This window comes from Monosiga brevicollis, genomic scaffold (genome assembly GCF_000002865.3).
Source record: "Monosiga brevicollis MX1 MONBRscaffold_2 genomic scaffold, whole genome shotgun sequence".
Classification (NCBI taxonomy): Eukaryota; class Choanoflagellata; order Craspedida; family Salpingoecidae; genus Monosiga; species Monosiga brevicollis.
The window spans coordinates 3,182,798-3,205,348 of NW_001865039.1; the positions used below are offsets into that span (position 1 = coordinate 3,182,798).

General features: G+C 55.5%; 3 protein-coding genes across 3 annotated transcripts; 2 read left to right on the forward strand and 1 right to left on the reverse strand.

Moving 5' to 3' along the window:
• Positions 1-427: 427 nt before the first annotated feature.
• MONBRDRAFT_31044 (uncharacterized protein) lies at positions 428-6,226 on the forward strand (the record flags this gene model as incomplete). The annotated part of the gene is made up of 17 exons (XM_001742383.1): positions 428-509; positions 674-780; positions 921-1,511; positions 1,606-1,689; positions 1,839-3,186; positions 3,344-3,427; positions 3,529-3,636; positions 3,742-3,845; positions 3,932-4,019; positions 4,381-4,494; positions 4,532-4,609; positions 4,696-4,759; positions 4,870-5,078; positions 5,212-5,272; positions 5,408-5,571; positions 5,673-5,812; positions 5,932-6,226. The coding sequence occupies 17 exons, from the start codon at positions 428-430 to the stop codon at positions 5,986-5,988; spliced, it is 3,483 nt and encodes a 1,160-aa protein (XP_001742435.1). The 3' UTR covers positions 5,989-6,226.
• Positions 6,227-6,451: 225 nt separating this feature from the next.
• MONBRDRAFT_22554 (uncharacterized protein) lies at positions 6,452-8,448 on the reverse strand (the record flags this gene model as incomplete). The annotated part of the gene is made up of 4 exons (XM_001742831.1): positions 6,452-6,688; positions 6,839-7,320; positions 7,452-7,531; positions 7,646-8,448. The coding sequence occupies 4 exons, from the start codon at positions 8,446-8,448 to the stop codon at positions 6,452-6,454; spliced, it is 1,602 nt and encodes a 533-aa protein (XP_001742883.1).
• Positions 8,449-10,000: 1,552 nt separating this feature from the next.
• On the forward strand, positions 10,001-12,554 carry MONBRDRAFT_5417 (uncharacterized protein; the record flags this gene model as incomplete). Its single annotated transcript, XM_001742384.1, has 8 exons — positions 10,001-10,155; positions 10,239-10,310; positions 10,433-10,610; positions 10,963-11,099; positions 11,206-11,317; positions 11,458-11,573; positions 11,663-11,953; positions 12,038-12,554. 8 exons carry the CDS (start codon positions 10,001-10,003, stop codon positions 12,552-12,554), a joined length of 1,578 nt encoding a protein of 525 aa, XP_001742436.1.
• Positions 12,555-22,551: the final 9,997 nt, after the last annotated feature.

The window sequence follows — 22,551 nt, forward strand, 5'->3', positions numbered from 1 at the left end:
TAGAAAAAAAGAGGGTGTGTGCCGAGTTTAAAAATAGGTTCACAAGTCTGTGTAGGTGATATTCAAACAAATACAGTCCACAACATCACACTAACGTTAGTTTATGTAGCAGTTTTCCATGTTATCGTTGAAAAGATCCAGCCCTCACGTTTGGGACATGTCTCTGTCCAAGCTGGCGTTGCACACACACACACACACACACACACACACACACACACACACACATCAGCAGCAGTGATTGAATGTCAGCAAAAACGGCTTTGACAACAACGACTGTTGTTAACACCTCGACTTGTTCACAGCCAAAATGTGCTTATGAGTGTGAAAGGGGGAGGGGCGTACTCTCTCTCTCTTTCTCTCTCTCTCTCTCTCTCGCGCGCTCGTCTGTCACTCGTGGAGCACGGAGGAGGCAGAGCACACCGCCGACATGGCTGAGGAGGTGGCGGATGAGGAGTGGTTTGCTGGGCTGCAGGATAAGCACAGCATCGAGCAACGGTTGATGCAGCCCGGTATGTCGTTTTGCGCCACGACCGTCTTTTAACTATACATGTGGCCGAAGCCTTGAGCTGGGCGGCCTTGTGGTCCACCCTGGCTCCGGATTTATTTATCCGCCAGTTCTTTGCTTTGGCATCTCCTCCGAAACGACCTCAACCCCCCTTTTTATCTTGTGCAGGAGTGGCAGATGGGTCTTTCGTCTTGCGGTCGAGCGCGTCCGACCCTAATGCCTTTACGATGGTCGTGCGCTGGCAAGGCGCGCTCAAAAACTTTCGCATCTTTCAGGTGGGCTTTCCGATCATCTTTTCTCGTCACTACCGCCGCCTTCTCCGTGCCCGTGCCCGTGCCCGTGCCCGTGCCCGTGCCCGTGCATCCTCTTTTGTAAGCATGGCAACCTGGCCTTGACATAACGTTCGTGGCTTTAGCAAAATTACCTGTGGCATGTTTCCCCGACCATTGGATACCCCAGTCTCGGCGCCCTTGTCCACACACACATTGCCGACGGCATCGCCTCGGGCGGCGACGAAATCAAGCTGATCCCCTTTCCCATCAACCCCAAAAGCGGGTCAACTTCCGCTGCACCCAACTTGGAGCCCGAGGAAACATATGAAGACCTGGAAACCATGCGTCCTCAGTTGCCTTCTTCCCCCATGCCAAGTCTCGGCTCCCGCACCAGCTCCGTCATGGGGCGAACGCCTTCCATGAGCCGACCCCTGCCAAGCCTGCCGGGCGCCAGAGGTGCCTCCGTTTCGTCCTCCGCCTCATTCCGTGCGCCCTTGCCCACGCCAGGGGCGCCGCCAACCACTTTGCCCACCATTGACGCCGACAATAGCACGGCGCCTGCCCTGCCCCCGAAGCAAACTCGCGGTGGACTCAATTTGCCCTCCGCTTCAACTACCAATCAACTAATGGCTCAGAGCGCCGAGCTATATAACAACAGCGACGCCATTCAACAGAATGCCCCCACTGCCATGGATGATGGCGAACTCTACGGTAACACCGAGGCCGAAGAGTCTGTACGTCATGCTCCTCAACCTTTTTTCCCACCCCGACTCGTGAGCTCCAGCTTCCATGATTCAATTTCCTTGACGTGCCCTCCCTTGTTCACAGATTGCTCACGCCAGTGCACCAGCCATTGTCACGAGCGATGACGGCGAACTGTACGGCAATGCTGAAGCGGAGCAAAGCTACATGGTACGCTTCTACCTTTCCTCGTTCCGTCTCGACGGTAGCTAGCTTCGGGCAGGAAGGTGTTGGTCTGCTGGAAGGTGCTTGGCTATGGTGCATGCACTGATCTCATCTATACTTGTCTTTGTCACCTGGCATATCACGCACCTTGGTAGCCCATGTCGGGGGGCGATGCCGATCAGCTGTACGGCAACGCTGAAGCTGAATCCAGCACTGCCGGGCTGCCAGCCCCGTTGCCGCGTGCTCCACTTGCGGCGCCCGGCATGCCCGCAGTTGCCGATGACGACGAGCTCTATGGTAACGCCGACATGGATCTGCCCGCCGCCCACAGTATGGATACCTACACACCCATGACCGCCGACCTGCCGCCGCCTCGTGCCCCGGTCGAAGCTCCCGCTCCGGTCATTGTTGCTCAAGAGGATGATACATACGACGCCTTGCCGCCGCCTCGCGCCTCTGTCTCGTATCCTCCCGTTGCCCCAGTGTCGAACCCTGCTCCCATCATCGTGGCACAAGAAGATGACACCTACGACGCATTGCCTCCTCCCCGCGCCTCCATCTCTGCCCGGCCGGGTATGGCAGCCCCACCCGCTCCACTTTTTCAGGTGGAATACACACCACCCACGGAAGACGTAACCTATGGCAATGAGGACAATGTTCCGAATCTGGGCTTTGGGCAGTCACAGCCTGCCCCGCACCTTGTGCATGGCGCTGTGGTGCCCGACGAGGAAGTCTACGGTAATGCGGAGCTCGACGCTGCTCCCAACATCAGCTACCCCTCCGATGACATTTATGGCAACACGGAGGTTGACATGCACCACATGCAACAGACCTCGCCCCCTGCCACTTCTTTTGGAGCCGATTCTCGTCGTCAATCATTGCCGCTTCCTCTGCCCCCGCAACGCAATGCTTCCGTCAGCCAAGCTCCTGGATTCACCGCACCCCACACCATCGATGCAGAGGCATTGGCCAACGATCTCATTTATGGCGAGGACGAGGCTCCCGAAGTCATTACTGGCTTTGGTGGTGCTGGCGGTGCTGGGGAAGACGACATTTACGGCAACGCCGAGCTCGACAGTGGTGCGCCGGCCATTCCCGTTGTCGCGATGAACGACGATATGTATGGCAACACCGAGCTGGAGCGGGACATACCCGCGGCTACCGCCGTGGCTGCACCGGCCGTTCCCTTGCGGGACCCACCCGGAGGGCGGAGCCCTGCAGATAGCTATGGTTTTGATGAATATGACACCTCAGCCGGAGATGTCCTCAACTTTTCTTTCAACGTTGATCCCTCCACCGGTGGCTTTGAGGCCAACCTTGTCAGCGACTCGCCGTCACCGAGCGCGGCGCCAGGAGCAAGCGTCAACTCGTCTGATAGTGCTCCCCCGCCTTATGTTCCCCCGCCACGGGGCTCCTCCGTCTCGCAGTCTGCCAAAAACACGCCGTCCTTGCCGCCACGCACTTCGACCATTACGTCGCACCAGGCCCAGGCGGCCATGAGCTGTACGTGCATTGAGTTCAGCCTTTGGTTTTATCATTATTTTGCCAAAGTCTTGTCGTGGGACGAAACAATGCCGCCACTCACTGCCGACCTGTTCTCGTTGCCATTCCACCCTGATGTGATTTTGTTTGTTGATTTTGTGCTGTATCGGCTCCACAGACCGGGCTGATGCCTCGGAAAATCGGTTCCTGAGCATTTTGCAGTGCATCCTTGCCTGGGTTTTGCTTCTTTTTGTTATCTTAGGTGCGCAGATACCTGCCTGACCACCGCCGTGGGACGTGCCAGCTGCTGGACTGGGGCTGAGGTTGTGGTTACTGACGCTTTGTGTTTGGTGTCACACACAGGACTTTCCATCAATGACTGGGCAGCTCTGAACGCCACCTTGGGCATGGGCACCACATCCATAACATACGGCCTCGTCGGCGCATGTGCTGGGAGCACGTGTTACAAATGTACGTGCTTGAGATTGACTTGGTGGCCGCCTGCAAGGGGTGAAAGCTTCACACGTGACCTTGGTATTGTATTGGACGCCGTTTGTTTTTTAAAAAAAAATATAGATGCCGACTTGCCCGACATACCCTCTCGATTGCAGGCAGCGCTGGCTTTCTTCTGCTTGGCGCTCGTTGGTGCCTTGCTGACTGCCCTCTTTGCCACGCTTCAGGTAGTCAACTGCGTCACCACTCAAACGCGAGTTCTGCTCACTTGTCGTCATGAATTCACCGGCACCTGCACGTTCCCCACCTTCAGTTGTTGTCTTCAGTTTCCTTGCCTCCACCCTTGCCACAAGCCGTTGAACTCAGCAAGGGCCGTCTCTGGATCGGTTTTGCTGCGACCGGTACGATACGTCCTCGTCTGAAGGATTTTTTTTTCTCCTCTTGGCTCATTTTGCTTTGTGCTGTGCCCGATATGATAAGGCGTGATGGTGCTGGTCACGATTGCGCTGTTGGCAAGCGAAATGACCGATCTGGATGCGAGCTTGGTGGATTGTGTCTCCTTCACCAGCATGTTTGGCCTTGCCTGCGCCACTTTGATACTTTGGTGCGCTCACCTTGTCCTCCCCCCAACGTCCTCTGTCTCTTCTTTGCTTTTCTTTTTTGGCCCGCGTCCAAATATGGGGGATGAATTATGGTTGTTCTGTGAGCATCAAGGCAGACATGCACCTTTCGTACATGCTGTCTGCGAACGATTCGTTCAAGACAATATTGACTTTGACTCAGTGCTCACGTGTGCCTTGACCGATTTGTGCGACGCTACTGCCATGATACAGCACACTCGTCGTGCTCTTTACGTGGCCCGCCACATCCAGGCCGGTGGGCGCTGCATATGATGGCTTGCTCCGCTGGACAGGGCGCATCACATGGACTTCCCGATGGCCCTGGATCGTCATTGTGTTCAGCAGTGCCTCCATGAGTCTCCTTGCTGCTGGTATGTGGTGCCACAAGGGCGGCAGTGATTCTCTCCTACTTACTCCGGCAGCTCTGACTCATGCCGTCGACATCGGTTCCCTGCAGGTATTAGCTCCAATAACTGGTTTCTTGCCAACGATCTTGAATTCGACTTGCATGCCGGCCACCAGTACGTGCTCTTGCTTGCTCTGCAACACACGGTGGCCCAAACGCTTGATCGCTTGGGGCGACACTTTCGCTCGCATTGTGGCGCACAGGCTCATGCCATCTCCCCGCCAGCTTGGCGTGCATTGCCGGGCCGACACGCAAGTCGCAGGCGGTCGAGAGTTTGTTCATGACTGATGCTATCCTGGCGGGCTTGATGGTGCTATGGTTTGCTGCCATCGCCCTCGACTTGCTGGGCGTCCTCGTGTTGGAACGCTTTTCTTTGGGACAGTTTTTGCTTGCCCACGGCAATGCCGTTTGCACTCTTGCAGCCATCCTGATTGGTAAGCTGAAATCCTTCCCATGCCAAGTGAAGCAAACAGCAAAGAGACAGATACAAACAAGTACCGCAGGGTTGCGGCACATTATGGCGCGGACTTGACTTTTTCGACTGTGCCTTGCTGTCTTGTTGCGCAGTGATTCTTGGCCTGTCTGCTTCAGCCGTTTATGCGGTCTTGCTTCAAGACTCGCTGCTAGCGTATGTTTGCATTGTCATTCGTCGCGCATGGTCTCGTATTCTTTGAGTCCTAGTTCTGCGCCCTTGTGCCATCTCATTTCTCCGTCTCTGTATCCGACGCCCAACGGCCTCCTGAATTTGGCTCTTTTAACGCAGAACTTCGACCAGCATGAGCCTGGGTTTCATCCTGTGCCTAGTGGGCTGGCTGTTGCAAGTCGTCTTTCTTCTAGTTTTGGGCCTCGCAATCAAATCGGGCTCGCCAGCGCAGGCGCGTGTCAAGCCTCAAACCGCGCAAGCACGGATCGACGGTGTGCAAACAAGTCAGTGCCTGGGACCGTGTACCCTCGTTGTCGTTTGGGTATGGGCTCGAAACATGGCAGAATGTGTTGGCCTCACAAGACGGACGGTGTGCGCCATGCAGATGATGACGATTTGGGCATGCAAGAAAATCCATTGCTGGCCATGTCTCGAGGACAACTCAAGCTCGACGGGGACAATGGGCCGGGCGAAAGCATTGCCGATCCGCAAATTCAGCTCGGTGGAGTAACCACTGCAGACACGGTTCGTTTTGCTCTGGGCAGCCTCTCCGACTTGCGCGTGTCCCTATGCAAGGGCACGAATCGTTCTACTCGGCTTGTTAGTTTGTTGTGTGCTCATCTCGCGTTCTCGGATATCCATAGTCGGACGCGCCAGTTAAAGCGTTTAGCAATACGAGCACTATTGAGCAGAGTGCCTAGGGTTTGTGGCAGGATTGACAACGCCGGGAGCGTCTGTCTCCTCACTCTTGCTCTTGGCTCTGACGATGAGTTGACACCATGTTATCACGCAGCGTGCAAATACCATGTCTTTTATGAAACGACTTTTGTATGTATGTGCGCGCGGGGGAGTGTATTTAGCCATTGACCGAAATGACGCCGAGCGTGTTGCGGGAGCATCTCCCGCTGAAGTCTGCGAGCCAATTCAAAGTGACATACGTTTGCCGACGAGCGCCCCATCTTTTGTTGCTCTTCAATTGTTGGCGTACGCCATCACAATATGCACAACAAACAGAAAGACGCGGCTGTATCATATGCTTGAAGCAAGAACACGAAACACAAACAAGTACATGTACCAAAATAAAATTTTTATCACCTAGAGCCTAGAATGGCGTGAAATGAGGTAAACTTTAGCTAGGACACATGCCATACGTCCACAGACACTCTACATGGTCTTGAGGCGGTTCGGTTTGAATGATTTTGGGGACGACGACAGCGACGGATTGCGATGGGACCGTATCCGTTCATCACGTTGCTGGAGGCGAAAAGAAGCATCAAAGGTCGTGCTGGTGCGCGATTCACCACGCGAAGGTGTGGTCCATGTGCGTGCCAACGACTGTTTGATCCGCTGCATCTCGCGACGTTCCTCGCGCAATCGCTCCTTCAATTGCTCCTTCTCCAGCTAAGAAAGTCCCGGAAAAGAAACGGGGGAGGGGGGGGGGGGGGGGGCGTGAGTCAGCGCAACCAGCAACGCACAGTCAACACCCCACCAGCGTCCAGACGTTGACAGCGGGCAAATGCGTTGGCATTGTTGTGCCGCACAGGAGCCTACCTGCTCTTGATAGCGCTTGCGCGAGAGCCAGTCTTGTACAGCCGACTGGACCAAGGTTTCACGTTCGGTCAAGAGGTCTTGGGATTCATCCAAAAGCTGCTGCCGGATTTGTTGCTCTAATTGTGCCTGTTTGGTCTCGGAGCGCTTCCGTTGCAGCCATTCGTGGTACGCCCTGTTCGCCTGTTGTGTGCTCGCACTGGCAGCACGTGAGTGTGCTGGATTGCGCCGATCTTCTCGCTGGCGCTGCCGCCGACGCTCCTCTCGCTCCTCTTCGTCCTTGCGCCGGCGCCAAGCCTCAAAGCTGCGCTGAGATTCTAATTGACGTTGCCTCTCAGCCTCTGGGTCACTGCTAGAGTTGGCGCGAAGAGTGTCTCGCATCGAACGTTGCTTGCGCGCATACCAGGCCTCAAAAGCGTCACGAGCTTCTTCACTGGCAAAGCGATGTAAGCCCTTGCCAGGGCCCGTGAAGCTGGCTGTGTGCGCTGTTTGTGTGAGCGGAGGCAGGCAGCAATGTGCGATATGAGAAGGCACAGTCCAGTCAGACAAAGTGATGCGGGGTGTGCGGAGAAAAAGCAGGTTCATGAAATATCAGGAAAGGCGAAAGCGTCTTTACCAATGCGCGTGTGGGAACGGGGCTGGGCGGCTGAGGCCGGTCGTGGCCGGTCTGACGTTTGTGCCGGGGTGGGCCTTGAACTATAGTGGACAACGAGCAAGGCGATCAATATAAGAACTGGCGCGGGGTTGACAACTAAGACAAGGGCATGGTAGGAAGGGAGGGTGTTGCCGTTGTCAGGTCTTGAAACGAACCGATGGGGTCGAGCTGATTGAGCCCGCAATGGACGAGGGGGCGCTCGTGCAGCGCGAGTAAGGGGCGCACTATCGTCTGCGTCCTCTTCATGGTCTTCAAAGCGCAGTTCTGGGTGGACTGTTACGGCATCGGCATCAACGACTTCAATCTTGCCGCCACGTGCGATGACAACACTCTCCCTCTCGCTCATGTCTGGCTCTTGTGAGGCAGTCGCCGCTTCAGCATTTGCAGTCATTGTCGTGGGCGGAGCTTGTTCTTCCGGTGGCGGTGCTGACGATGCTGTTACGGGTTGCTGCTGTTGCGGCAGCGGAGCGGAAGTCGATGCAGGTTCACTGGGTGCCTGGATGCCTTCGTGAGGGTCCTGCGAGGATGTGGTGACAATGGGCAGGGCTGTTCCATCTGTTTCGACGGCGTCACCAGCCTTCGTATGGTTGCTGGGTGTGGTCGTGGCAGCAACCGAAAGATGCTCCTCATCATGCGTGGGCGGCAGATCCGATGCGTTGGTACCACTGGCGTCCTCTTCGCTGATTTTTCCACCGCCGCCGCCACCGCTCATGTCTGCTGGGAGGCTGGAGATGATGGCGGCCAAGTTGAGACGGCCCACCAGAGCCGATGCGGTCGCCTCGGCGGCGGGTTTGACCTGTTGTGGTGAGGAGGTGGTTGCAGCCGGGGCACGGGGACCCTTGCGGCCGAGATCAGAGGGCTCGTACTCCTCAAGCATGTCTGAGAAGCGGACTTGCTTGTTGTGCTCGTCGCCGTCTGACGGAGGCGGCGCCAAGGTGTTGCTGCCGTCCTCGGCCATGATGACGAGACGGGCCGCCGGCGGCCGCTTGCGCTCAAAACTGCCGACACCAACCAACGCAACGCTAAAACTTCTTTCAAATGGGCGTACAGTCTCTACAAGGACTACAGCCAGCACTGCCTGAGGACCACGAAGAAACCGTCGTTCGACCCCGGTGCCGCACAAGTCATCGGCGCTGCCAGCTTTGAAAAGTCCGCAGTTTGCATTAACCGCGATAAGTGTTGATGAGGCCGCAAATACTCGACTTGCTTTGAAGGGGATGTTACGTTGTGGTGGGAGGGTTTGCTGCGATAACTGTGATTGGTGATGCATTTACTACGATTCGGCTTGTTGCTGATTTGTTTATTGTGACGTTGTCAAACAACTGCAAAAGTCAACTGCTGTTGTGTTCATTCTTGCAGTCGTCAACACAAAAGTGCAAATGTCAGATTAAAATGTCAGATTAAAAGGGAAAGAAAGGCAAAATCTTGTCTAGAACGCCGGAGCGGTGGTCAGCCAGGCGCGGGCGCGAGCGAGCTGGCGCTGGAGGCGGCTTTGATCGGTGGGGGTGAGCCACCGGCGCAGGGCAGGAGCACAGCGGCCCTCACAATCTTCTAGAATGTCGCCAATTATGCATCGTTGTTGATTGAGCCATGCGGGGTCCGGCTTGATACCGGGTCGAGTCGAGCCCAACGCAGCATCGCAGCACAGCTGCACGACGTCTGCCAGGAGTGCGGTGTGGTTGCTCACGACTAGGAGGCGAACCACACGCGCATCTGCAAGAATGGGCCAGGCTTCGGGTAGATGCCGATGGTGCCGCAGCCGGTAGGCAAGCGTGGGGCCCAGCTGGGGCCAGCGCGGGACCCGACTCTCCAGGCCCGCGAGGACAGGAGAGCCTTGAGCAAGGCGAACGTCAGCGTGAAATAGCATGTCGTTGGGATCGCCATGCACAGGCCAGCCGACCCATGCAAAGGCACGCCAGTTGATGTGCCTCAGCAGAGCGTCGACGACTTGCCGTCCTCGCCGGCACGAGGCCCGTAGGGCGCCCAGATCCGCCAGGCACAGCCAGCAAGCTACATGTTCCTCAAACACCGCATCCAATGCCAAAATGGTCCAGATCACCGGCTCCGCTGTCTCAACGGGAGGCATCAAGCCGTCCCAAAAAGCTCAAGGCCAGCCCAATCCCCGGTGCTTGCTCTTTCAATCCAGTTCTGGACCACCAAACCTCAAAAACTCGCCCCATTGATGAGCACGGCGAGAGGGAAAGGAGAGAGAGAGAGGAGAGACGCTTGAGAGAGAGAGAAAGAGAGAGAGATTAGCAAAGATGCAAAGGAAAAGCACAAACTACCACATGTGAGAGAAAAGCATAAACGAGAGGATTAAAGAGACGTGTGTGTGTGTGTGTGTGTGTGTGTGTGTGTTTGTTGATGATTTGCTTCTCTCTCTTCCACACACACACACACACTTTTTTGCTCTCTCTCTCTTTTTTTTTTTTTTTAAACTTTGACTTCCCGTCTGCGGAGTTGATCATCATCTGGTTTGAGAGCAGAGATCGAGACGATCGGAGGGGGCGATGGCATGTTGGGTACAGCTGATGTTTGTGGCCAGTGCTTGGCTGGCCATGGGGCAAGGGTTGCCCATACGGGGGACTGAATTCGACCTCGCAGCAGCTGTCCGCACGGCTTGTGCGAGTTCCAGCCCGGCTCGGATCGATATTCCTGCCGGTCGGTGAGTGACAACTGTTCCCACCTCGCCACGCCAAAGGAGCAACAAAAGCTGAAACCATGCACTCCATCCCTTTCTTGCTCTAGCCACGTTCTCCAGACCCCGATCGAGATCAACCAAACATGCAGCGCGGCCAGCCTATCTCTCGTGGGCGAGGCGTAAGTTTCGTGAAAAGAGTCTGCCCCAGCGCACGTGGCAAAAGGATACCGGTCCAAAGCAAACAGTCCGAATTCAGCTGCAGCTACCTTCTTACGCTGATTCAACCTGATTCCTTGGGCAGGGGCGCAATCGTGGACGGTGGCATCGCACTTGGGGCCTGGTCACCCCAGCCGAATCAACCCGGCATCTTTACAGCCAGTGTGCCGCCGTCCTACCCTGGTCAGGCCCTCCAGCTTTGGATCGGGGATGAGCGCATTCCGCTGGCTCGATCACCCACAATGATCTGGGAGCAGATTGCCGTACGTTGCCCGAGCCACAGATAGCCTCGCTCTGCCCCCACCCTTGACTTGCGCAGCCCAGCCCAAGTATCGGGAAGTGTGCCTCGTATTCATGATCGAGCCGGCGCTTCTGTTCATGGCCCTGACACTGGCTGTTCACAAACAAACGTGTGCTCAGCCGGGTGCAGCTGAATCTTACTGGATGCAAGTTGGTCCCAACCAGCTCCTTTCGTACAATGCCACGGCTGGCTTGCAGGTATGAAACACCCCAGGCCACGGTGGGCTGGAGCGCAACATGCTTTGCTTGAGTTTTCGTTCGCCACTCTGCTACTTGGTGTCTGGGGTTGAGGTAATGCCGTGGTCTGGTCCGTAGATGGTGGTGTACGAGTCGTGGACAGCCTCTGTGCATCAGATCGCCCACATTGACGCTTCCAATAACAACATCTCCGTCATCAACCCGATTCCGTCCCGGTGGCTCTCCGGCGGCACGTCGGGCGCGAGTGGCCAGCGGTAGGTTTGCCTGAAAGTCCATGCGTATGATGGGGGCATTGGTTGACCCCTCTTCTTCTGCTGCCTACCACGCCTGGCTGGATACTCAACACAACCTGCTCCCCAGCTACTACGTGCAGAACGCACGCGAGTATGTCGTGGCGGGCTCGGGGTACTTTTTCCACGACGCCACCCAGGGGTTGATCTTCTACGCACCCATTGACGGTGCCGCGCCCCAGGTCCGTGAGGGCGAGTCTTTAAAACATCGCGAGGGCACGCGCACGCATGCGCGCAGCAAACGGGACGCACCCGCTCTTTGTCGTCACAGCCACTGCACTGGAAGCAGGCTCCTTATGCGTGCACTCTGAACTTGCTGCAGGTCACCGGTTACGTGGCCCTGTTACCAAGCCTGCTCAGCGTGAGCCAGTTTGCCCACCTGAATGTGAGCAACGTCATCTTTGAACACAATCGTGCCGACCTTGGCCTTTGCTTCCAGTACGTTTGAGCTTTTATGAAGCTGGGAAAGCTGCCAGGCTCGCCGCACCTGCATCATTGGTCACTTGCTTTGAACGAATGTATTGCAGGTCAACGTGCTCCTCGCAGGCTGGGGATGGTCGATATGGCCTGCTGCAATTTGCTCACGCGCAAGACGTTAATTTGAACAACATCACCGTCCGTCACGCGGGAAGTTACGGGGTGGCCTTTTTTGGTGGCTGCGTGGATGTGGCCTTGACGCATTCCAAAGTGCACGATGTGGGCTTTGGTGCGGTTCGTGCCGGCGCCGCTGCCGGTGGCGTGCCGGCGCCCACCGATCCAGCGGCCACCGGTGTCATTATCACCGACAACAACTTTTTTGACGGTTCCCACATCATCCGGTCAGCCCCTCACGAGAGCACGCTCGTTGTCCATTGTTGCCCAAGGCCCGCACCGAATCTTTTGCTTCTCTAAACGGTCTTTAGTGATGGCTTGGTGGTCAAAGGACAAGCGATTAACGTGGCTGAATCGGTGTCTTGTTGCTCCTTTGCCGTGCGCCGTAGGGCCGGTTGTGGTGTGCTCATGCAGGCAGCCAACAACAGTCGGGTCTCACACAACATGATCCGCGACTTTGACTATACTGGCGTGAGCATTGGTTGGACCTGGAACTACATCCCCACCGGTAAAAAGGACCTCTTGGGCTTTCCTCAACCCCAAGGCGAATGTGTGCTAGGGCCTTATGCTGATCTTTTGCCCTGCGTGCGCTTAGCCAACACCAATAACATTGTGAGCTACAATCACATTGAGAACATTGGTCGGCGGCAGCTGAGTGACATGGGCTGTGTGTATCATCTGGGCGAGTCGCCTGGGACAGTTATCAGCAACAACGTTTGCATCAACGTCACGAGCTTCAACTACGGGGGCTGGGGCTACTACTTGGACCGCAAGTCAATGCCCCCTGCCGTGGCTGTTTTGATTGCGTTCTTTTCTCCTCCTGCCTGACTTTTGATGCCATCTTGCAACTCACGGCACCTCCTTGCTTTTGGGCTCGGGCTAACACAGAAGCGAGCTCCAACGTGACTGTGATTAACAACGTGGCGTACAAAACAAAGTGTGGCGGATTTCACCAGCATTATGGTGCGGATGGAAAAGAAAGAAGAAAACGAGCGCCAACGCCCGGGGGTGGGGCAGAGGCGTGTCTGACCCCACGACGACGGTGTGATGCTTGGTAGGCATGAACAACGTGATCCGCAACAACATCTTTGCCCTGGTGGACCGGGAGGACTGCGATGCGGCTGTACGCTCCTCAGCTCATGATGCGCCAGGTATGACACCCGTCATGTTTTGTTTCTGCATTGCATGCGCTTGAACCACTGGGGCAATGTGGTTGGGATGGCAACGCTGGTGAGATCGGCGGGCCATGTTTGAGGAGGAGGGGGGGGATTGTTAGCTGTGTTTGGCTCAAGACCATCGACCCTGCACTAGGCGACGAGGGGGACCGAGCTTCATTCGTGTTTGAGCAGAACATTGTGGCCGTGGACTTGGGGTTGCTCTTCTATTCCACGACCAAGAACGGGTTTGCCAATGAGAGTTTTGCAAAAAATCTTTATTGGTCTTACAATGCCTCGGCATCACCCAGCTTTCCCTGCGACCCATCGCGCCCTTTTGGCGATCATTGGTGGCTTACCACCAACGAGGGCCTCAGTCTGGGTCAGCGGCTTTATTCTCAAAACCGCCAGGCCAGTTTGTATCTCGATGAGCATGCCAACCTGTGTACCTGGCTGGCGACGGGTGATACAAATCAGACAGTGTGGTGCACCAACACCACGCAAAGCGCTGCCGTGTCGGCAGGTGCAGCCAACATGCAGGGGGATGGGAACTTGTGTGTGGATGTCAACGTTGGTCAGGGCACCAAGTCACTGTGGTGTGACATGGAGTCGGCCCACGGCACGGGCAGTGACTACTTTATGATTCTCAACAATGACGCCTCCATCTGTGTGCACAACGGCACTTCTCCCTCGGTCTCGGATCATGGTAGGATTATAATGCTCGGCTCGGCCACAAACGTGCAAATCTCTACCATTGCCTCACTGAGGCCTTCACCTTCTCGCCATAGGCCCGTTGTGGTGTTCGCCAGGCGCGCCAATCTATGAGAAGACCGGTCAGCGCTGGGGTGAGAGCTCGCCTTTCCCCACGGACTGCTCCTGGAGTGATTGGCAAGCCCGAGGCGAGGACGTGGAGAGCTTGATTCAGGACCCCCGCTTCATCAACATAGCCTCGGGCACCAACTTTCAGCTTGATCCCAGCAGTCCAGCCTTTACCCTCGGGTTCCAAGCCATTGATACCAGCACGGTCGGGCCGCGGCCTCTTTGATGCGGTGCTGCCCTAAAAGCAAGATATTGTCCTTACCGAGAAGCGTCCCCTTTTTCCTCATGTCAAACGACCAAACCGTTCACATTGGTGTTCCTCTGATGTTGATACGGGTGTTGTTGCGCTTCTCTGATTTACCTCTGTTTCTCAGTGTGGTTCAGTTCATGAACTGGTTGCCCCTCTCATCATCTCCCCTACTTACACGCCCGCCTCTGCCTCTGCCTCCATACCCATCCGAATCCCCTGAAATCCTTTTGTTTGTCCAAAGGGGGCGGTAAGCTGCATGCACGACTGGACACACACACACACACGCGCGCGCGCTGGATCTCTCAGATTTCAAATCGGTAGCCTGAAGCAGATCGGGACTGGGCCAGGGCCATCAATCGTGAGGGAAAGAGGCTGGGCTACATGGCATGGGGCATGAGACCGTACTAGTGTCAAGTGGCTTTTGGCGCAAGCGGCGCTGGTCGTTTCGAATAGGTGGGCTTGGTGGTGTTGGGCTCACTGTGATCCGTGCTATCTTGTTGTTAGATCGGTCCTGACTCAAGTGGCGTGTGACACCGGTATCTCGCGCTTCCCACCGTGTGGCGGCTTCGGCGAAATTCTCGCGTCAAACCGGCAAACATGTCGCAACGCGAGGACATACCGCTCAGTACGTCTCTCACCAGCAGCGATCTCGTGTGTCTCTCTGTGTGTGAATGCTGTCATGCGAGTGCCTGGCTGCAACTCACATCAAGGCGCCTGATCTCACCTCAAGCAGAGTCGATCAGCCGACACAGCTCGTCGGTGAAGAACAACAGCAACGCCATCAGCCTCACAACCCGGCAACACTCTAGCGCTGCCAAACATGAGGAAGAGCGAGGTACGCGAGCAATGCCCCCCAACCCTTTGGTCCCGAACTGATTGGCCTCGTGCCAGCATCTCATCACGCTCGGCCGCTGTCGTTGCCATGCTATCGTGTAGTGCGCCAGGCCCGCGACTGGTCCACCCAAAAACAGTTTTAGTATGTGACGTGCAACATCCAGGCACAATCGTTGTTTGCAGTCCCTCACGCCTCTTACCGTACGCTTGATACATTTCTCTTTCCACAGCGCGGCCAAGAACAACAGCGTCAGCGTGCTCAAGGCGTGGGAGGCCGGACGCTCTCGTGAAGAATTGGTATGGGCTCTTGCCTGCTTCAAACTCCAAATGCCCAGCAAAGTGTGTTCAAGTTCTCAAACTCGCCTTCTGACGTGCCTTCTTCTCGTTGATGCTTCCAGCTGAGCATCTATTTGGAGCAACGCGATGCCGTCGGCGCAACCCCGCTGCACGTAGCCATCCTCTGCGCTTCAAAAAATGTGGCTCGCTACCTGATTGAGACGTGTGTTTTGCTCGCTTTCTACTCAAACTGGGTGTGGCTGTACTCGGACCATCCTTGCTCACAAAAAAATCGTTTCTTGCCTCTGGCCTAACAGGTATGGCAAGGCGCTCGTTGCCGCCCAATACGACTTGTTTAACCCAAATCGACCTTCATTGTATCAGGTATGCTCTGGCATCCATCGGTTTGCAAAATCGTTGACTCGGTACATGGGCTCTTTGTTGACAGGTCCCGGTTGCCCGAGTGTAGGGTGAAACAGCACTCCATCTGGCGATTGTGAAGCAACAAGATGAATTTGTCCGCCTCTTGGTACGCCAAGCCCCAGCACGTTTGTTGACTTCCAGAAGACGTGTCGTGCGACCACGCTGACTCGACTCGTTTGGCCAGGTGCAAGCTGGTGCCGATGTCAACGTGGCCTGCTCTGGCGAGTTTTTCGATCAGGACGAGGCAGACAAAGGCATCTACTTTGGCTCGCGGCCCCTCCACTTTGCCGTGTGCTCTCGCCGCGCCGATTGCGTCGAGTATCTCCTCAATCACGGTGCTGATCCCGCCCTTGTGGTAAGAGTCTGATCAACGGCTTTGACCACTCACGGCGTGCTCCACCACCCGCTTGCTCACGGCGCGCGCCGCGTCAATCACGTTCTTGATTTGTCGATGGCAGGACAAGTATGGCAACAATGCCCTGCATTTGGCCGTGTGGTACGGCTACCCGGAGATTTACGACCTGCTTGCCAGTCGCAACCAAGGCTTTGAAGATAACATCCTTGTTAGTCCATCAGGCATCTGCTTCGCCTGGCCACACAATCACGCCCTGCAATTTCCCGACTGTACGGAACCAATCTAACGCCGCTATTCTGTAGGCCATGCATAACAATGAAGGGCTGACGCCCCTTAAGCTGGCTGCCGTGCGCGCTGATCGCATGATGTTTCACCACATCCTGCGCCGACGCCGCGAGCTGTCTTGGTACGGTCTGGCTGACGTGGGTGTGCAGACCGTCCTCAAGTCTCTTCTCATTTTGTGCTGCCCCCGTAGGGCTTTTGGTCCCGTCCGTGAATTCCTGTACCCCATGGACGAGCTCGACTCCCACTACGAGGACAACGACGTCGACGTCAGCGCCATCGAGTTGCTCGTCCGTGAAGGCACGCTGGAACATGCGCAGATCTTGGCTGACCATCCCGTCATGTTCGTTATAAAACCGATTTTGGCTGAGCTTGCCAACACTCAAGAACGATGGCGACGATTCTGAATGGAGCGCATCCATTGGTACTCACACCGGTCTTGTTCCCGTAGTGACATTCTGGTTGAGAAATGGGTCAAGTCTGGCCGGCACATCTTTTGGATCAGCTTTTTTGCTTATTTGACGATGACTGGCAGCGTTACCGCTGGTTTGTGCCTGCCGTCAAAGTCCTCCGCTTTGTCTTTTTGCATAGCTGAGCTTGAATGTTGATGGCTCAAGCTCGCAGTCATCTGCGCGGGTCATCGACTGCTTGAGCAAGCCCAATCTCACTCAATCATCGTTGCTCTTGCGCCCGCTCGTGCTCGTTGATATAGCACTGCTCATGTCGCCGGGGGATCCAAACGTGTACGATGGAACTCGGGGCGACGTGCGCTTGGTGCTTGAAATCTTCTCGGCAGTTTTTGTTCTCTTGGAAACCATCTTTGAACTTCGAGGTTTGGCATCTCGCCGAGACGAGGCATGGGGCACGGCATTGGGCCTGGTGCCTTTCTAGTTTTGCTCATCCTGAATATCGCGCTTCCCACCGTCCCCTTGCAGACGTCATGACGTCACCAGTTCGAAACCACTCGCTACGTGCCGGCTCCATCGTCTTCAAGTATGCTTGACTTTTTCTAAGGCCTTTCTCACTGTATCCTTGCTCATGCCACGTCTGCCCACCTATCCTCGTGCCTTCGGCGTGTAGCGTGGCGAGCTGGTGCTTCCGTGTGTGTGTCTTGATTGTGATTGTGCTGCGGATTGGCAGCGTTTCCAGCAACATCCAGCGCACTTTCATGTCCTTTTTGGCTGGTGAGTACTTTGCGCGTTGTGCGGCACAAGGCAGATTCTGTCTGATGGCTCATTCTTGCTGTTGCATGTGACAGTCATGGGCTGGATGCAAATGCTCAATTTTGCTCGTGGTATCCAACCGCTTTCCAACTTTATCCTCATGACTGAGCACATGGCCATCAACATGATGTCCTGGTTTGTCTTCCACGCCCTCTACCTCAGCTTGCCATTTCCATTCGAGTTTAAATGGACTTTTATGATTGAACATGTGCCTGCAGGATGGTGGTGTTTTTGGTCGAGCTGGTCGCCTTTGCCGTGGCCTTTCAGGTTCTCTATGACCACGCACCAAACCGTGACATTGAGTCGGACTTCCCTCGCGAGGCCAACAGCACGCAATTGGCCATGTTCACCCTGGTCAAATGGACTCTGGGAGACCTCCAGTTTGACTCGATCGATGCGGAGGCTAGCGCTTCGCCGACGGCCATGTACATTCTCTTTGTTGTTTTTGTTGCCCTGAGTATGTACATTCCTGGCACCGACATTCACAACTCTGCAGCTTGTGTGTTTGTTGCGAATCAGTTTAAAACTTATGCTTGCATGCTTGTGCAATACACGATGTTGCGTAGCCGTTATCATTCTCTTCAACATTCTCATTGCCCTCATGACCAACGTCTACCAAGAGGTGTGTCCCTCCAGCTTTTGCACCCACATCCGCTCTTCCCTGCGTAACGCGCTTGCTCTCCTCATGAGCTTGTCTTGCTCCTTTTTCTCCTGCCGAACATGAACGACTTCAGTTTCAAAAATCAGCCAACCTGCTTAGCGTTCTTCAGTTTGCGCATACGACCTTGGGCCTTGAACGCCGTGCCTTGGTTGTGGGCTTGTCAGGTCGTGTGGGTCGTCCTGGCTCCGACTGTGGCCGATTGCCAGACAAGTATTACAAGGTACGATCTAAATAGAACCGGACGCGGCTAGCCTGGCGCATCCTTGCTGATGTTGTCCACCACCTGTATCTGGGCTCATGGACTTGCTTGATGGGTCCGCACAGGCTGTTTTAGAGCGCCTGGCCATTGACGAAAACGGGCGCGTCATCGAGACTGGTACGACAACGACTTGCCTGTGACTCATCGGCAGCCATCTGCTGGCTGTGGCCAGGTCTTTGTCGGGCACTCACCATATTCGGGCCTGGCACCTTGATTGAGCCACGCAGAGGGTGACCACAAGTCTGTGGACCGCGTTTGGAAGCGGCTACAAGCCGAACAAGGCCATGCCCCCCATGTTCCTGGGTATGCTGGCGTTCTGGCATCATGATTGCAAGCGTGTGCTGCGTGTAGGCTCTCCACCATGCTTCGAGAATTGCCTAAAGTCAATCTCAATTTCCTGTCAATGTGTTGTGGCATGACTTGACACTAGTTATCACTTGGCCATTCATCAACTAGTGGAAGGCCGCTGGAAGTCACTCATGCGTTTGATCGACTCAGAATCGCCCAACCGCAACTACATCACGGATTTTGAGGAGGTGTGGACCATACCCCTTAGTTGGGGCGACTCGCATGCGGTCTTCCTGCAGGCATGGTTGTGCTGAACGCGCACTCACTGGATTTGTCTTGCTCGTTGCTTGCTTTTATCTCAGTTGCATCAAATGCTTAAGCGTTACGGTGTCTATCAGTCAGTACCTGGTGTCTTGCACTGCTGTGACGCCTCCCATTTGCATTCGAGCTGATGGACTGACTTGTCCCCATAGGAATCGGAGCGCCAGTCGAGAGACCGTGTCCTTTATCCTCCAGGATATGTGTTTCAATCAAGCCCTGAACATGGTGAGAAGGCGCGCCTGATGGGGTTTCCCACTTATCACCGCAGCCTTGCCGTCTCACGTGCCGAATTCTGGCCGAGGGTCGTAGACAACCGAGCTTCATAGTGATGTGGCCGCGGCTAGTCGGGAGGTAGCCACGTTGCTGGATCCGGACCACGACGACGACATCCCCATGGAGACGTTTGCAACGTTTTGCCGACTCAATCGTCTCAGCCTGCTGCTCGAATCGGGTCACTGTGCCCACGTCAAGTCGGCTCTCATCATTGTCGGCATGCAGAACGACTTTATCACTGGCAGCATGCCCGCCAAGGTTCGCCAATCACGCTGAGAGCCAAGCAGCAAAGACAAACCGCAGTGAACTCAACTCCCGATGGTTGCGCCTGCGCCGAGCTAAGCATTGCTTGTCTGCTTGGTGCCTGACCATAGGATGCCTCGCGCGCCCGCGAGGTGTGCCAACTCATTGACCAGCTGCGAGGCCACGTTGATTACGTTCGTCGAATATGCCCGTTGTTTTCACCACCCTTCTCGTCAGCGCGCTGACAGTGGCTCATGGTGCGCTGTGTGTCTTTTGGCACAGGTTTTTCGCGTGGAAGAGTCCCATCCGCCCAATCATTGCTCCTTTGCCCCCGAAGGAACGACGCCCACGGCGTTGTCACTAACGGCACGGGCCAAAGCCTTTTATCAGTCAGAGACTGATGCCGACACGGATGAGACGCTCGAGGATACACACGTGGCAATGAGCCGACACATTCCCCACGTGGATGAGGCCACTTGGCCCAAGCACTGTGTCGTGGGAACCGAGGGGGTCAAGCCATATTCCGAACTGGTATGCCACACCACTCCTGCCTTTCCCTACACAAGGGCCGAGAACGCTGCATCAAGCTGATGCTGATGCCGATGACACCTGCGCCTGCCCTTGTACAGACTTGTAAGATGGATGACTACGTCATTGTGACTGGGCGACACCCCGAAACGGAGCAGTTTAGCGGCTTTTGGGATGAGAACCGCAAGTATCAGACCAAGTACGTATGACAGATGGCACCTGCACCCATAGCGCACCTGCCCTCGATTCAAGTTTTCACGTTTGCCCTGTGCTCATCCGTTCTCCAACTTGCCCTGTGCTTTTTTAATTTCTGGTGCCTGTGACAAATTTGTTTAGCTTGCTGCGCTATTTGTTTGACAACGACGTGGTGCGCCTCTTTGTGTGTGGTGTGGGCGTCGATGTTGGTGTTGGCCGCACGGCGCGCGATGCAAAAACCTACGGTATGGCCGCTGCTTACCATGAACCTGGCCTCTCGCAACAACATCCATACCATTTGGTTTTTGCTGCAATAAAGGGGGCTGTCGACGGACTTTGATCGCATCATCGCGCGCTCAATGGTGCCCTTCTCCTGCGGTTCTCTAGGATTCGACACCTTCATCATCAAGGATGCCAGCATGCACTTTAAAGATGGCTGGGTCAAAGAGATGGCTCTGGAGCTGGATGCGGCAGACGTTCAAGCTGTGACCAGTGACCAAGTACCAGGGGTAAGTTGGCAGTGGGACCGACTCACTCTTGGTCGTGCGATCCGCGTTGGTGGGTGCACGGTCCACCTGTAGCCCTCATCATCTGCATGTCTGTGCCTGCAGTTGGTCCGGGAGATGCGTGACAAGGAACGCAATATGAGCGATCTAAGCAATGTTATTGAGCGTGCGGGGGCCACGCGTACGGCAGTACGCCGTCGTCCAACGCACATTACCAGTCGTCGCCACACCATTGCTCACCTGACGTCATCGGAACACACCAAGCGTTTGGCCATGCAGCTCATCCGGGAAGCTGACATGGACTCTGAGTCGGACGACGACTCTTCCATCTGATTGCCTTTCCTTCATCATGATTGTGTGTGTGTGTGTGTGTGTGTGTGTGTGTGTGTGTGTTGTTATTGTTGTTGTCGCCGTTGTCGTCGTTGTCACTTTGTTTAGTTCGTGCGTTCCTCAAGCGATGGCCCTTTATTCCGTCGATGGGGCAGCTGACAATGGCGCCGCTCACGGGGTCTGATCAAGCTGCTCATGAGGTGGCGGCAGAACTTGTGACTCCATCAATTAATAATTTTTTTTTTTTGATTTTTTTGCCATCCACCGCATCGTCAGAGCCTGAACAGGGCCAGCGGGGCCTCATCATCATTATTAGCTAATGCCGGTGGGGTCTACGCGCAGATCTGAGCATCTTAGCACGCCTGATCCAGGACCAAAGATGGGGCTCTCGTCCGGGTGCACCAGTCCAGTGATGGTCATGATACCCATGGCCGGGCCCGCAGGGTACGAGGCCTCGGCCTCAAAACCGCCAGGCTTGCGCGACGTCGTCCCAGCGTGCACTAATCACGTCTCTAAACTGATACACGGTGCCCTCATTGTTGCCGGCAATCTTCGGAAACGTGCCGAAGCAGGCTGCCACCGAGTTGACGAGCTGCCGACCTCGCTCTGAGGCCAGGTCCACCAGGTCCATGATGCCAGTCACCTCAGCACATCCACCGGCGCGAATCACCACGACACAGAACGATCTCTTGCCTCTACGCTCGGCCCCACTGACCCACACGCCTTCGAACGCCCGTCTTCAGAGAGACTGTGGGGGAGAACCGTTCTCCCAAGAGGGCGGGCATGCAGTGGGAGGAATGGTAAGAGGCAGAGTGATGCTGGAGATTTGCGAGGGAAGGCATTGAGGGCAAACGCAGCGTGAATCAGAGAGTGTGTGTACCAGTCGTTTCTGATCCAGAGACGTGTTCAATATAGCAGAGAGAGTGTAACGGTTTTTTTGGCGCCGAAAAACAAGAGAGTGAACAGGTTGCGGAGAGATATTGAGAGGTAGGGTGATTCTCGAAGGAAGGAGATGAGGGGAAATACAGCGCGAATCAGAGAATATGTTTCAGTCGTCGCTGAACCAGAGAGTTTGTTATTCGAGTACCAGCAAGAATAACGGCCTGGTGTCCGTTAGCACATGTAGCGCGGGGTGTGTGACACGAGAAGTCTCTCTCTCTCTCTCTCTCACGCGCGCGCGCTCTCTCACTCTGTGGATCAGCGAGCCTCCTGCGCCTGTTCTCTCACTCACGCTGAGTTTCCCATTGATCAACACCCTTGCGGATCTTCAGAGCTGTTTCCGCCTCTCAGCATCTCTCGGCAGCCATGCCCTCTCTCTCTCGAGCCCCTGCGCCACCAACGCACAATCATTATTCAGTGAATTATCTGCGTGGAGCAATCGTGCTCTCCCCACTGGTCGATTCAAAGTCGAAGAAAGCCATCTGCCACGTCATGGCTTGTCAGCCCCAAACCCTCTCTCCTGATCAGATCAACTTAAGCAGGAGGTCAAGCAGGGAGCGATGAAGGGGGCAGGAGAGAAGAGGGGGCAACAACGTGTCCACGTATGCGTAACGGTGAAGCGCTGGTTGTTGTTTTGGTATACATCGTCTTTTCTCCCCACTCCCC